Raw genomic sequence first — 14,951 nt, forward strand, 5'->3', positions numbered from 1 at the left:
TTGGGTTTGCAATGTTTGGCATACTCACAGTATGGGACCGGACCCGCTATGGTAAGTTCCGGCTAGGTTACCACTTTTTCCCCCCTTCCCTTTTATTTGGCCGTGCCCATGGATTGATCGGTTCGAATGTGGAAAATTTGCTTAAAGTATCATCACTCGACTGGAAACAATGGAGTGAAGTGAAGTTCCTCCTACTGCTGTTTCTGCTTGTGGAATGACTTTACGGACACAGGTGGTGGCTCACCCCATCCCTAACTATTGTTTCACAGGGTGGGGGATTTTATGAGGCTAGATCATGATGATGATGATGATAACGCAAAGTTATTAATACCCCCGTTTTCCGAGAACTACTCTGCCCTGATCAATTATGTTTTGCGCGTCGTTTGCACTCCTACAATAACCACGGAGAAGAACGGATTTAGATCATTTGAACCTTATGCAAATCAGAGCTCTCAGACTGTTCCTGCTGAGCTTCAGAAACTGCGCAGAGATTTGGCAATTAATATATAATCGAGACACTAATTGAACAGAAAAGATCAAATTTCAAATTACCATTTACCCTCGGCGAAATGAGTCGTTCTTCTGGTCGTCGTTACGCGAAGGCTTGAAGGTTTGAAGTGAAAGTTTACGGAGATAAATAATGCATGTATCTCAAGACGACGGGCACTCCGTGGCACTCCGAGGGCCCCCGAGAGGACAGCGAACCTGCCCAACCTGTAGGTTCTCTGTGTGTGTGCGTGTGTTGCGGTTGTGGTGTCATAACAAGCTCGACCGAGATGTTTTATTTACAGGCCTTTCTGGTCCTGGGCCATGCGGGAACTGCGCTGCGGAGGTGGGGAAAGCAATTTCCCAGCAATCCCCCTACTGACACGAATAGTAATGAAGCAGGTGCGTGTGGAGGTGTCAGCGACAGAATCCAGATACTGGGTCTGGGCCGTGATACAGCGAACGCTTGTGCAGCAGGGATGATTTATATCCGCCCCGTGCGCGTTGGTGTTGATGCTTTCGCGCGTAATCACCTGTGAGAATAAATCAACCTTTCGCCGTTCCCACTAGGGAGACCACAGGGAGGAAACACTCGCTTTTATGCTTCCGAGAAACGGGCGTGCAATCTCGTGAATGTAACTTTAATAGCTCGTTGCTGGGTTCTACCAACATTTCCAAGGAAAATTAGTTTTTGTGTTGGTTGGTGGAGAAATTGGAGCACTTGCGACTTTCCCGTCCCAAGGCGTAAAAGGTTCCACAACTTGCAAGTTTCCGTTGACCATGGCTCTCAATCAATCCGGTCATTACGTCTCTTGCGCTTGACCATCGTTTGTACCGTGTGCCCTGCAATGCAATGCCCATTCATCCGCTTTCCCACTGTGTTCATCTGTTTTAACCTGTCACACCATTCATCGTCATCTCTGTATCACACATCCATCTGCTATTGCTATCTGCTACACATCTGTATCACACATCACGCGAATAATGTAAACTAAAACGAAAACAAACCTAAACTTTCACCTAAACCTTGGCGCGACGGAAAACCCCCCTATGACCCTCGAAAAACCTCGCCGCCCACCCCCACCACCCCGCCCACCCAATCTCATTGTAACCCCGTACAGGAGTAGCACATCGACGGCAGCGGCGGCATTCGCGATCGCTACCTCAGCCTCCAGCAATCCCCGGGATGAGCCCCCCGAGGTGGAGGCTAGGAACCGAAAGGAATCCGTCGTCAGCTCGCCGGCCACGATGCGAGTGCTGAACGTGCTGCGACACTGGGTGTCGAAGCACTTCCAGGACTTTGAGCAGGATGCAGCTCTGCGCAGTCAGACGATAGCCTTCCTGGACGACATCACCTGCAGTCCGAACCTATTGCCCACTGAGCATCGAGCTGCATCGCAACTGCTGCGACTACTCTGCCGCGACGACATCGACAGCGGGAAGCTAATGCTCGAGATACTGCTTACACCACCGCAGGTACGGACGGGGAAGGGGAGAGGGGAGGGGGAGAGAATTTAGTCCTTTAGGCGTCATATGATAATGAGCAATTTTGTTCCCACACACAAACGCACGTGAAGACTCCGAGCAAAGAAAGCATCGAGACACTGTCGGCGCTGGAGATTGCGGAACAGATGACGTATTTGGATCACCAGATATTCCTGGCCATACGTAGCGAGTAAGTACGATCAGGGGTGCCACTGTCCGAGCCTTCTGGAAAGCTAATTGTGTGTGTGTCTCTATCGCCCACGCCCGCGTAACAGAGAGTTTCTTGGTCAGGCCTGGATGAAATCGGACAAAAAGTCGCGTGCGGAACATATCATTCTTATGACGAAACGTTTCAACGATGGCTCACGATTAGTTTGCTCGGAAATAGTGTCAAGGTACGTCGGTTTTGTGGGGAAACGGGGGTATGTTTTTTCCTTACCATTGTTTCCCCTTTCCCTCCCCATCAGGAGCAACATGGCAGCGCGGGTAGCGGCCATCGAGAAGTGGACAGCCGTGGCGGACATTTGCCGCTGCTTGCACAACTTTAACGGGGTGCTGCAGATCTGTGCCGCCTTCACGAATGCGGCCGTTTATCGACTGAAAAAGACCTGGGACAAAGTACCTAGAACAGTAAGTACAAGGATCGATGGTGTGAATGGGGCAGCATGGGGCTGTTGCTTCCTTTCCAACAGAATTCATTCATCCAGCAGCAATAGCAAGATGGTACACAGAAGCCATCAAACCTTCAAGATCCATGCTTTCCCGACAACCCCAACCAATGGGAGTAGTATTCATTTTCCAAGGGTGTGTGTGTGTGTTGCCGTTCGTTCGCTCGTCCAAGAGATACCAGGATGTGGATTATATGTACGAGCGCTTTCGCAAAACAAATCAACACAACAACATACTATACACCGCACGTCCTGTTCCGAGCACGCTCCCTACGGACGGCTGGTGGCGTCCGGAGTCGGGGACGGGGAAAAGGGAGCGGACCTGTTCTGGGCGGACCATCTGTTCGCACATATTTTGTCCGTGCAATTTTTCTAGCATATATCATCATTTTTCTCAACTTCATCGGTGTGAAAAGTTGTCGGTGTGGTTTGGGAAGTCGAGTCGAACTTTCCAACACACGTACACACAGTGCGAAAGTGCTCGAAGGGAGGCGAATCCTTCTTTGCAACAAACAACGCTGCCGCCCTCCCAGTGGAAGAACACACGGAACACGGATCTCATCTCGCCAAAATGGGTGTTTGCCATTCGCCGCACATGTATTGCGGCATGGGCAGGTGATGTTGCGGTGCGCAGGGAAAAGCGTGCGTACATGTGTATGTTTACATGTGAAACTGTTTTTCCTGCCGCTGGAGAATTACATTGTCGTTATTTCAATTAGCGTAAGCACAACACCACGACGCGCTGTATGTTGGGCGGGTTTTTCCCCTGGAGGAATTTCATTGCACGGCTTGCTAGCGGTACAAAAGAGTTTTCCGGGGCGCTGAAATGTTTTACATTTTCTTCTTTGCGTAAGAAGAAAATAAGTTGACTTTCCATTAAACATTACAAATACAAAATCAGTCGCCGGCCATGTGTGTGTGGCAGGGGGGTGTTGGGGTGCGGGAACAGTAACATGTAGCAGCAGTTCTGCAAAAGTGAATGTTAGAACTGGGACAACCCGGAGCTGTGAATTATTTATCCAACCTCGGCGAGGAAGTTAAATTGCTTTGTAAGTTTGGTTGTCTAATCCTGCAGCAAAGGAAACAAAGTTCCGAAGCATTCCGGGCGCCGTTTTATTGTTCTTGGGAAAATGCTTTGCCTGTGGTTTAATAACTCGTATGAAGTGCGACGCGTGCATGTGTACGGGATTCCCTTCCATTGTTCAAACCGGCGTTCGTACATGAGTAGAAATCCAAACAAGCATGAAAATGCCATTTCCCGCTCGAAGCTGAAGCGAAAGAAAGTTTTCTAATTGTAATTTATTATCTTCCAATGGCAACCAAATTGACCTCGGGCCGCCCGTCGCCAAACCGTCTCTGTTTCGGGCCACGGGCCACTCGGTCCAAGCATTTCCCTTTTAAATGCGAATTATTTGCGAAACAATGAGTGTTACTTCTTATTTCATTGGGTTTCGCTCGTAACTTCATCTGCCTGCTCATAGCGTGCTGCGTCGTCAGACTATCCTTGGCCACAACACCCTTTCCAATTGTGCTCGGTGCACCCGGTTTGGACCGATTCCAGAACTTGTTCGCTCTGTGCAGCTTCCACACTAAACCTTCAGCTGCAGCTAGCCAACGTACTCGTTTATGCTATTGTTCTATTTGTTTTTATTATGATGAACTTTGGCCAGCAGCAGCAGCCATGCAGCGGCGGAAATCGCTCGGCCCGCCCTCCCTTGCCGGAGGAAAGAGGGGGTAAAAGTTCAACCAAGTGGCCAATAAAAATCACCACACCCATGTTTATCGTACGCTCGCCCTGGGTTTACGATCCTGGGACGAGTCGGTGGCATCCGGGAACATCCCATTCGGTGTACACGCCAGCGACGTTTGTTTCGGTGTGTTTAATTTACACGACGACGCTGACGCTGAGCAAAAACGGAAGCCGGACGCGTCCGGTGGTCATAAAAATAAACATCCCAAGCCCGCTGCCCCGGGCAGCTTACCTTACCTATTTGGCCAATTTATTTGCAAACGAAGCGCTGGCGCTGTTTGCACTGGGCGTAATGAAATGATGGGCGCGCTTTACTTTTATCCCGCATTTCGATTGTTCTTTGGAAACTCTTCAACCACAAATGGCGGAACTTTCATTCGCCAAACCATTGCCGTGGATTCGCGATTGACCTCCACGAAGGAGGTATGCCGCCGTACCGTATGGGTTAAGCCGGGGTTTATGGCCGCATTGTGTGGAAAATCTGTCCCGAAAACTGTCTCATTGTTTGCAAAGCCGCCGTATTTATCTAGCATGACACATTTCAGCTTCCGACCCGTTTGTGTACCAGTGCTACCACCAGGGCGCAATGATATGCATCTTGATAAAGCCGATCCCCCGGTCCGTTGTGCGTGTCCGGTCTGCTAATCGTCGTTTTTGTTTGTTGCCATCTCCTCCCACTGCCAGATCAAATCGACAATCACTAAACTGCAGGCCGTGGTGTGCTCGGATGGAAGGTTTCGTGTGATGCGCGAGGCACTGCACCGGTGCGATCCACCCTGCATTCCGTACCTGGGCATGTATCTGACCGACCTGTCCTTCATCGAGGAGGGCACGCCCGACTTTACACCGGATGGACTGCTCAACTTCTCCAAAATGCGTATGGTAAGTGCGTATGGACCTACCTCTGTGACCGGGCCCGCCACCATCCCGCATCGCATCGCATCGAGTGACACACACGATTTCATTTGCAGATTGCCCACGTTATACGTGAGATACGCCACTTCCAACAGACGCCGTACAAAATTGATCACATACCGAAAGTTACATCCTACCTCCTGGATACATCGTTGCTGCTGGACGACGACGAATTGTACCACAAATCATTGCAGATCGAACCGCGAAGCTCCCGTCTCAGTGCACCGAACACGGCGAACGTTTAATTCCAGCCGCACCCCACTCTCAGGTCGGCTCGCGTAGACGAGTTTGTAGCGCACTCGTTTTTTCCCCCTCTCCGCTTCCATCACGTAAACTCGCTCAATTGACGCACTAATCCTGATCCTGCCGGGCGGTTTTTTTCTAATGGAGCATGAAACATTCTTATGAAACGTAGCGACGAACGTGTGTAGTTATCTGCGAAGAAGGCAAATACTCTCTATTTTTGTGAACGAACGACAACAGACTGGCGGTTTTTGGCTTTGGTGAGTAGATTTGCATTTTTTTTTCCATTTATAACGAATTTAGATACATGATAATGTAATTTTTATATGTAACTGAGCCTGTTTGTTACAAACCCGTGATATACTATGAGCTGCTTGCTGCTGTGAAGCAATTTCAATTATTTGATCAAGTGAATCAGTTCAAAATGGAAACAACGTGTGGTAGTTATCTGTAGTTTAAGCTCTTCCCACCACCCAACAGAGCTTTGCCTTGCGTCTTCACAGCACTGGTTGCAATAAATTTTATCTACAAATAATTCCTTCCTTCTCCGTGCTCAACACGATGAGCCCGCACGATTATCTACAATCATCCCTTGCTGGCCGTCCCGAAGCGAGGACTATCGGTGCAATAAATCTACGTCAATATCATTCGTCTCTCGTGCCAGCTTGAAGAAGCCCTGGAGCATGCCATCTTTCGCTGTGCCGGCTCACCCAGAACAACGACCACGGAGCGGGTGCTTTTGCCATGCCTGCAGCACTGCCTGCCACTATGTTCAGGTATGTTGCTGCGTACCCGTAAACGTAACGAACCCCATGGGCACTGGCCGGCTTCTCGTGTGCATCTCGTTGTCGAAGAGATTCTGCATCGTTAGCTGGCCGGACGATGATGGATTTATTAGCAAGCGACCATGCATCGGACACACAAACACACACAAACCTTCGATGACCTTCACTCACTGTGGTTCTACCATCCGTACTGATACTGTTGCTCGAGGGCAGCAGCTCATTTGGCAGAGCAAAGTATCTCCCGGCGCTAACACGGTCGGTTGGCTTTGAAGATTGATGTGCCAAAAACTGCCCCGAAACACTGCACTGGAAAATTACTGCAAATGTGCACGCTGATAGGGAAGCTGGGGGATATGAAAATGAGTTGCGAAAACTAGCAGCGTCGAACTTTTGCTTCCGCATGTCAGGAAGGACGTTTGATGGAGCCTGTCGCACTACCGGAGGACCCTCGTATCGTGCACGAAAAGCGAGTGTATGATTTTTCAACACAATCACATCAATTCTTTTCAGCTGAGATGCTTTTGATAGGTTGTTTGTGAGACATTAGTTACTGTGGTGACATGTTGAGTGGCATCTGTAAGCCCAACCTCGGAACACATTGATTGGAATTATATGAAGCACGAAGTTGCACGAAAAGCCATCTCAGAAGTGTAGGATTTCCTGCGATAAAACTGGTTAGCGCTGCCACATTCACTATCTTTTAAAGGTAGAAAAAGGTTCTCGTTAATCGGTCGAGTTCGTGCCGAAAACGAATCCTGACCCGATGCCATTAAAGCCCTTTCTTTACGAGCGGTTCGAAGGCGGCAACGGTGTGTGTCCACCGTCCTTACCTCTGTCATATGGCATTGTAGCAGGGCTGGAAATGGGTTTTCTGTCGCAGCAAAATGGTCCACAAACAGATCCACACGACACTCGTAGATATCACAGCTAAAAGGGACAATTATCAGCCTTCAACAGCACCATAAAGTACGAGGACATAAAGGACCCCCATACGCTGCTGTCCTATCTGCACCCTGACGGTGGTACAGGTGACGTCCGCATCCGTATGTGTGTGTGTGTGCGTGTGTGTAGAATAGTGTTTATTGGGACTGCCAACCGATTGTTTGGGGAGCGGCGTCGTTATTTGCATGTTTGCGAATTAATTATGCCACCAAGCATATGTCGGCAACCAGGGTAGCTGACCCGAATCCGTAAACACGTGCCGATTATGAAAATGTTTATGTTGTTTAAAATATGCCCGGCCTGCAAATGAGCGGATGAGCGGACCCGGAAATGGAAGGTTTGTTTGTTAGCCATTTTTTTTTGTTACTTTTTACAAAACGATAATGATCCAAGTCCACGTCCAGCGTGCGTAGTAAGCCGGTAGCTTCCTGTAGCTTGCAGTGGGCGCTAGCCCTTTCACGGTGGCAGGTAGTTATGTGTGTGTCTGGTAGGCATTTATGTTTAAACAACTAAACTCATTATATTATCAGCGAATTGAAGCAGCGATAGAGAGAAAGAGAGAGAGAGAGAGAGAGAGAGAGAGAGAGAGAGAGAGAGAGAGAGAGAGAGTGAGCGAGAGACAGAGAAAGAGAGTGAGAGAGATAACATTTAATACATCACTGTTGCTATACGGGACCGAGTTCACTCACTAATAATCGTTTCACATGCTAACCAGATGCAAACATTGTATAATATTGTCTCGAAGTGGAAATTAGCTCCTCATAAGAGCGACCGAAAATCAATGCAACTATGTGTGAATGTGCGTGTGGCCTAGTGGCATGTATTAACTTCACTCTCAATAGTAGCACCGCATTTTGCATGCCAGAAAACAAGGACTTTCAATTGGCTCCGCAATAACGTTGAGGAGTGTTGAGGCATTTTGGGGGCAGGAGCTGTCGAGGACATTATTATCCAAGCCCGGTTGCCGTTCTTGTTATATAGCTGTGTGCAGAATTGCTGCAAAACAGCAAATTTCGCCAATCCGAGTATTTGGTGCAAATATGTATCCGAGTTACGCAGAGCGAGTTTCGGATTTGAATTTGCACGATCCTTGCACGGGAATGGGGGAGTAGAACAGCTTCGAGCATAATCGAGCTATGAAAGGATAGTTAGTGACCGGGGTCATTACTGCTAACAGCACGGGCGAGCTGGCAGTTCCGCGGCCACAGATGAGTCCACGGGGCAGGAGCGGGGTACAATGGTATTCACTTTTGTTACGTTTGAACTACACGTGTTGTTCCATTTTACACTGGTTCGGTGCTCCCGGCCAAGGTCCACTCGTTGCAGGCGAACCTCTTCCACCAAGCGGCGTGCAGAGCTTTCGAAAACGTACATGTTGGTTATTTCTAATGGGAAAATGGTGCTCATGCTTGTTTACGTTGCGGTTTGCAGCATGCTCGTCGCATATGAGATTGCGCTCGGTGTCGGCAGACGGGCAGGGTGGGTGGGAAGCGATGCACCAAAACCTCTAGACCAGAGCGTTATATTCGGCTGGGCGCTCATTAGCTGGCAACACTTTCCAATTCCGTAATCGGTTAATGAATGGGTGGGAAGCGACAAGGACGAAAAAAGTGGGCATCATCCTGTAGTTAGCTGTACAGTGGTAATAAATTTCCCCCAAAGAGGAAACCCCTTCGTATTCTGTGCGCTGTGAAGAGGTTATAATTAGCCCCGAAAAGATCAACGGAGCAGCACTGCATCCCGGTGGCAGTATTAAACATTGTGGCCCAATGTGCGTAGGAACGAGGAACAATCATTAAGCTTGGAGAACAAAGCCACTAGCGAGCTAGTCGAGAGCGAAATGTCATATTTTCCACTAAAGCGAACAAGTGGCGTGTTATGCAGGCAGTGGAATTAGTTTAATGAAACTTTTCAAAACCTATTTCAAAACTTCTCCTTCTGGCTTGGTCGTGCGCCGTTCGGTTGATTGGGAGGTTCATAAATTATTCCCTCCCCATGGCATGCACTCTTTTCTCATTTTTATTGCAATAAAGCACGCCCGCAGATGATTGAATCAACTCACAGCGAAGGGATGTGTGTAGGGGAAAGGACGAGAGCACTCTGAAAGCCGGGGACATAAGGAAGCGGCACAGAGTGGGGAATGCATTCCTAATTTTCACTTAATGCTTGTGTAAAACACATCCGCCCCCAATGTAGAACAACTTTTCTATTTAGTCGTTCGGTTTTTTTCCTCTCTCTCTCTCAGCCCTTTTTCGCAATTTCAACTTTTTCCAACCAATTTTTCAATGAAGCTGCTCGACTTTTTATCATTGTTTCAAATGTTATTCCCCTCTGGCATCCTCCGGGGGGATCGTGTTCGGGTTCTGTGTTAGTGTCAAATTCATAAATTATCGGAGATGGTTCCTCATTCTTAGCAAACGTCAGCTCATTCATTCAACCACTTGCTGCGGTAGCCGGATCCGGGCCACCTATTGGCGTACTCAATGCGTACAAGATACGAGCTTCCGGCCCTTCCTGGCACGGTCGACCGTTATACCAGAGACATAAATTATAGTTGGGGTTTTTCCTATAATCGTTTTTACATGTGCACCAGAGAGAAAGCGTGCTAGGCGTCGCTAGGAACAGCAAAAACCTACGAATAACTTGAGACAATGAATCCTGTGTCCCCGCCAGTCCTCCTTTGCTCCTTTGCCTCGCAGTCGCAGTCGAGTTGCAGAGTGCAGATTGCATCGCTAAAGCAACATGCATACACACACACACACACACACACACACACACACACACACACACTCATACACAAACATCAAGAGGAGTACTTTTCGGGTTTTGATGGCATCGAGCTCACTAAACTTTATAACAACCTTATTTATGATCGTTGCGCTCCGTCGTCCTGTAACGACCGGTCATGGTGTTTTCAGCAACCGAAGGACTTGTTCTATAGCACGGTTAGAGCGGTAGAGCCAGGCCTTTTTGTGAGCCCACGGTGAGATGGAGCAGAATGACGGCGATTGCGACAACGATGATGTGTGCTCTTGTGCTTCCTTGACTGAGAGAGCTCCACGTTGGCTTGAGTAGCAGTAGCAGTAGTAGTAGTAGTAGTAGTTGCCGTAGTGTGCCGTACGAGGTTCACCAGCAAAACGGAAAGATGAAAGCTTCCACTTCGGAGCCGCTGGTGCACGGTTTGTTGGAGCTATCTTTGTTTTTGTTCGTTGCTCAAGTGAACAGAAAAGCTTTTAAAACAGAAATAAAACCATTCCTGCCTTTACAGGATGGAGAGGATGGAGCTGAAAATTAAAGCTGGCAGATTTTTCACATTGCCAGTGTGCAAGCCTTTAGCTACGAAGCCTTACTAATGTGTGCCTGTCTGTGCTGCGCTGTTCTGTGCTTTGCTGTGGCATGTATGGTCCACTGTTTTCGGGGTTTTTGTTTGCTTTTTGCTCACCTATCTTCCTTTCATCTGTAAAATTGCTTTGGTAGCAGGAATTGTTTTTTTTTCTCTCTCTTCTCTGCATCTTTCCTCTGCCTCGTGTCGCTCTGTTTTCATCTTCCGCGTTCCCGGGCCGTTACCAGAGACCGTGCACCTGCCAGAAGTGTTATCGAATTTCTACACCCAGTTCACAGCGTGCTATTGCACGTATGCTGTTGCCACTGGAGCTTCTGCTGCGCAACATAGCATCTCTTAGGCGGGTGAGCTTAGTTTTTTGGCGCGAACCATTCCACTGCTACCTTGGCACTGGTCCGCGCCATCGTTTATTTCAATATGGAGAATGGAGAAAAATTTACGAGCGCCACGAAAGGGCGCAGGAGAAAAAAATGGCACCATTTATACGAATCTCCGTTGGTGGCGAGTTCTTCCATTTCGATTTCTTCCATTTGCAGAACACGGCGGGAACGAGAACGTTTCTCGCTTTTGTGTTCTGCCGAAAGCACAAAGAAATCCAACATGCCGCAGCAAAGAACGAAGAAATACGTTGTGTGTTTCGGTGGAAGAATTGTCTCTCTTTTTTTTTTTGTTTTTTTGTTAGGGCTCCCACACTCACGAAGGCTTTAACTAAGGGCCGTGACTCGGATGGCCCAAAGCATGGCTTGATTGCAATGGATATTCCCACTTAGGCGGGAATATTTTTCCTAAAAAATGACATCATATTTCGATTCGTGCGGCAAAACTAGCGCTTGACCACGGTCGATTATTCTTACGAATTCGTTACTTTTATGGCTTTCATAATTCGTGCACAAATGTATTCCATACGACAGACAGTAGCTTGCAACCAAACGTGAGCAAACGAACTCCCTTCTCTAAGACACTTGCCAGACGTAATGAAATCGCTCGAAAACTGGAACACGAGACAGACAAATCACAAACAAGTACAAGTGCATGTGTGTGTGAGTGTGTGTGGACACTAGCTACTTAAAAGAAGTTCTTAAAAGTGTCCCCAATACAGCAGTAATCCTTGCAAAACCACCGAATCACACAAAACGTCTCGATTAGTTTCGTTCCTTCGTGTCACCAAGTATGTTCTTGAAGTGCCCGAGGAGTCCAAGTTTGGTGTAAGATTTCTTTTTACACACACACAAACACACCGTAGATGGTGTTGGGCAGAAGCTTTCACATGTATTAGATTTTATGTTCCAATTCAATTAGAGAGAAACCTTATCGGACGCGTCGAAGCGCGGGGAGTGTCCTTTTTGTGGTCAACAGAAGCACACAAACACACCAAATTTCTTAAAGATTGAGCAACAGCACTTCTGTACAGTAAAAGTTCGTTTGCCGTTGGTTAAATATAAGGCTCATCGCAGTTTGTAGAGCATTTTTGGGAAAATTTATGGCAAAGATAATCAAGAGACAGTCATTGGCGCTGTCTTGAGTGTTGAGCACTTGCGGTCAGTTCTGAAATGGGTCGTCTGCGGATGCATACGGCTCTTGGAAGGTGTTTCGATTTCGATTGAAGTTCATCTCTCTTTGTACTTGGAATAGGTCAATCGTTTTATCGGTTGTTGATTGAATCATACTGTATGTGTGTGTGTTATCAATTCCCACGTACGATACGCCTAGATGTGCGATTGTTTTATGCGTAGCATAGATGGGAAAGTAGACACCCGGTCCGTGTTTGTCCCATAATCATTTGGTGGCTCATAAAGCTTTCGCCAGCTCTTTTCGGACAATTAGCGAAAGCGCGCTGCTGGTGGGGGCCAGCTTTGATGAGTAGCTCCCGCCGCTCATCAGCTACGAAACATGCTCGATTGAATTTCGCCAGCATTCTATCACGGAACGGTGGTTAAATGTCTCTCTTTGCCTCGATGCCAAGAGCTTAGCAGGATTAATGGCTAGCTGGTGTGCTAGCATGTGGGATGGCTGGCGATGGTTATCATTTCACCACGTTCTTTGTAAGGCACGAGCTCTTCCAACCAATCATTCCAACCGTTCGAAAGGCCGGCGGAAAGACGGTCACGTGGTACCCCGGAAGGCATCGTGTGTGCATCGGCAGAAGGGCCCGTTGGGCAAGACTTATCTCTTGCTAATACCGTTTGATTATCAGCGGCATCAGGGCCGGCAAGAGCGACGGGATGATGAACCCAAGGTCAATTCGAGACCATCGCTAAATCTTTGCCGATGTTTCCACTACGCAATGGTAGGACGGTAGTGGATCGTTTTTCCATTCCAGCAAAGTTCCACAGCACCGACAATCCAATCGATGCCTGGGTTGGACCAACGGCAGACGCTAGTCGATGCAGCTTTACTCCGTTTGCTTGTTAGTAAACAATCACATAATTAGTGGCTGGAGGCCAGGTTTGCCGGTCCGGGTATCTGCGTCTTATCACACAGCCATTCACACCCACCCGACGATGGGGCCAGATGGTGGCAGGAGCACTGATCCTAACTCTGACGGATAACCATAATCAGCGACTATAATGCGGCCGCCAGTTGCCGATTCGGAAGAAACCGTTGGTTATGCTCGTGGGTAGCGAGAAATGGCTTTGAACGATGATTTGGATTAATAAAGCGTACATAATACACAAACTTCGACGAAGGATCAGGGGAAAATTAGCTTATATGGATGAACATGTGGAAGATGTTGTGGACTGTTGTCAGCTCGTGTAGGGCAATACCAGCAGTGCCACGTTGCAAAAACCCTATCCTGCTGATTGGTAAATTTGTACCAAACTAGGGTGGACCACATTGGAGATGCTGATTAAAAGAAGCGAATAGTGCAAACGATAATGTGGGTAATTAGGCGACAAAATATCGTCTAGTTTCATTGTTCAGCGCTTCATCAGGAATCGTGGAAGATAACTGCGCTTTGTGTTGCAGTTTTGGTCACATTCGATATGATGTAAATATAACATTTGGCTAGTAAATGTCCGTCCATCAAAAGTTGCTTAATTTTTAAGCTTAATTAAGTTCAACGACGAGGTAGCGGATACGAAGGCAAAGAAAAAAGTTTGGCAGCTATCGCCGACGTTGGGAGGAAAAATCGTGTCTTGTCAGATCGTTTTTGCTAAGGTCGGTGTGGGTTCACTCGTCCGACCCAAACACGTTCCAAACGTTTGCGTGCGCTTCTGTGTCTCGATTGGAGGATGGAGCGTAGCAATCAACCCCGACCCTCTCCACGACTGCGCGGAGCGGCATTCTGTCCGTGCTGTAGGACAAGTTTCTTGGCCGCTTTGCATCTTTGATAGCATCTTCAACCTCTTCTGGTGATGGTGCCAGTATGGTATGAACAATTTGAAAATATTTTCCTATTTAAGAACAATTCGCATTCGGTGAAACATTCTACGCTAAATTCTTGGGCATTACACAGCCCGAGCCGGACAAAAAGGGATCGTGTAGAGGTAAGAGATAGAGGAACAAAAGGGTATGAAAATGGATAGCAAATGCTATGTTACTTCTTTGCTCTTTTACGGGTAGCGACTGTTTGCCTGCCTGGTTAGCAATAGGTTCATGCCCGTACAGTTTCCTTATAGTCCTAAGAAAACTCATCCTGCTTACCGATGGCAAGGTTTCCCTTCAGTTCGGATTAGGCGATTCGTTCGTTGAAATTCTACCACACTACGAAGAAGAGTGAAATGAGAAAGATCAGGCTCAGGCTTTTAAAGATCGCCGTACCTAGCCGTCGTTTGTTTAAGGGCTTCTGCTTTTGCTGTGAGAAAACAAACCCCCAAAAGCATTCATTTAAACGACATAAACCAGACCAAAAACTTTTTAAAGCATAGTTACGGAAGGGAAGGTTACACGCTTTCTACCACGTACGGCTATCGCATCGCCGTTGCTCGCACTGCTCGGGCCGTCCCCAACTATTCGGTTGCTGAAGAATGTGGGCCTTCGGGAAAAAGTACGTGACACCTTATCGACTACGTTGCGCGTCCCCATCTTGGGCTGTACTATCGAATAGGGAAAGCGCGCGACACGACCCAGCGAGAACAGTAGGAGGATGGAGGGTTTCGCAGTGTTTCAGGACAGCATAGAATAGGATGGTAAACAGGTTCCGATGGGTTTAGGGTAAACGAAATCAAAATATTTAAATTGCCACTGGAAATGGAGAGGAAAAATTTAATCTCACCTTGATGCGGCCACCATCGTCTAACCTGGCCCTCTTGCACGACTTGCACACGTCGAAACAACAATGAGTCTGTTCGTTCAAATATTTTGCCCGTTATTTATGGCATGCGACGAGTGTA

At 47.8% G+C, this 14,951-nt stretch overlaps 1 protein-coding gene across 6 annotated transcripts in view; it reads left to right on the forward strand.

Moving 5' to 3' along the window:
- LOC1281933 (ras-specific guanine nucleotide-releasing factor 2) overlaps window positions 1–14,951 on the forward strand; it is a 60,224-nt gene that overhangs the window by 36,130 nt on the left and 9,143 nt on the right. For 5 of the 6 annotated variants that reach the window (XM_061647394.1, XM_061647399.1, XM_061647397.1 and 2 more), the window contains 7 exons: window positions 31–51; window positions 1,608–1,962; window positions 2,064–2,161; window positions 2,247–2,366; window positions 2,439–2,601; window positions 5,074–5,271; window positions 5,361–5,807. In XM_061647394.1, coding sequence (XP_061503378.1) covers window positions 31–51; window positions 1,608–1,962; window positions 2,064–2,161; window positions 2,247–2,366; window positions 2,439–2,601; window positions 5,074–5,271; window positions 5,361–5,549 — 1,144 coding nt within the window. In that variant the 3' untranslated portion in view covers window positions 5,550–5,807. The remainder of the gene's footprint in view (window positions 1–30; window positions 52–1,607; window positions 1,963–2,063; window positions 2,162–2,246; window positions 2,367–2,438; window positions 2,602–5,073; window positions 5,272–5,360; window positions 5,808–14,951) is intronic. The other variant, XM_061647398.1, reaches the window with a different exon arrangement.

Source organism: Anopheles gambiae, chromosome 2 (genome assembly GCF_943734735.2).
Source record: "Anopheles gambiae chromosome 2, idAnoGambNW_F1_1, whole genome shotgun sequence".
Lineage (NCBI taxonomy): Eukaryota > Metazoa > Arthropoda > Insecta > Diptera > Culicidae > Anopheles > Anopheles gambiae.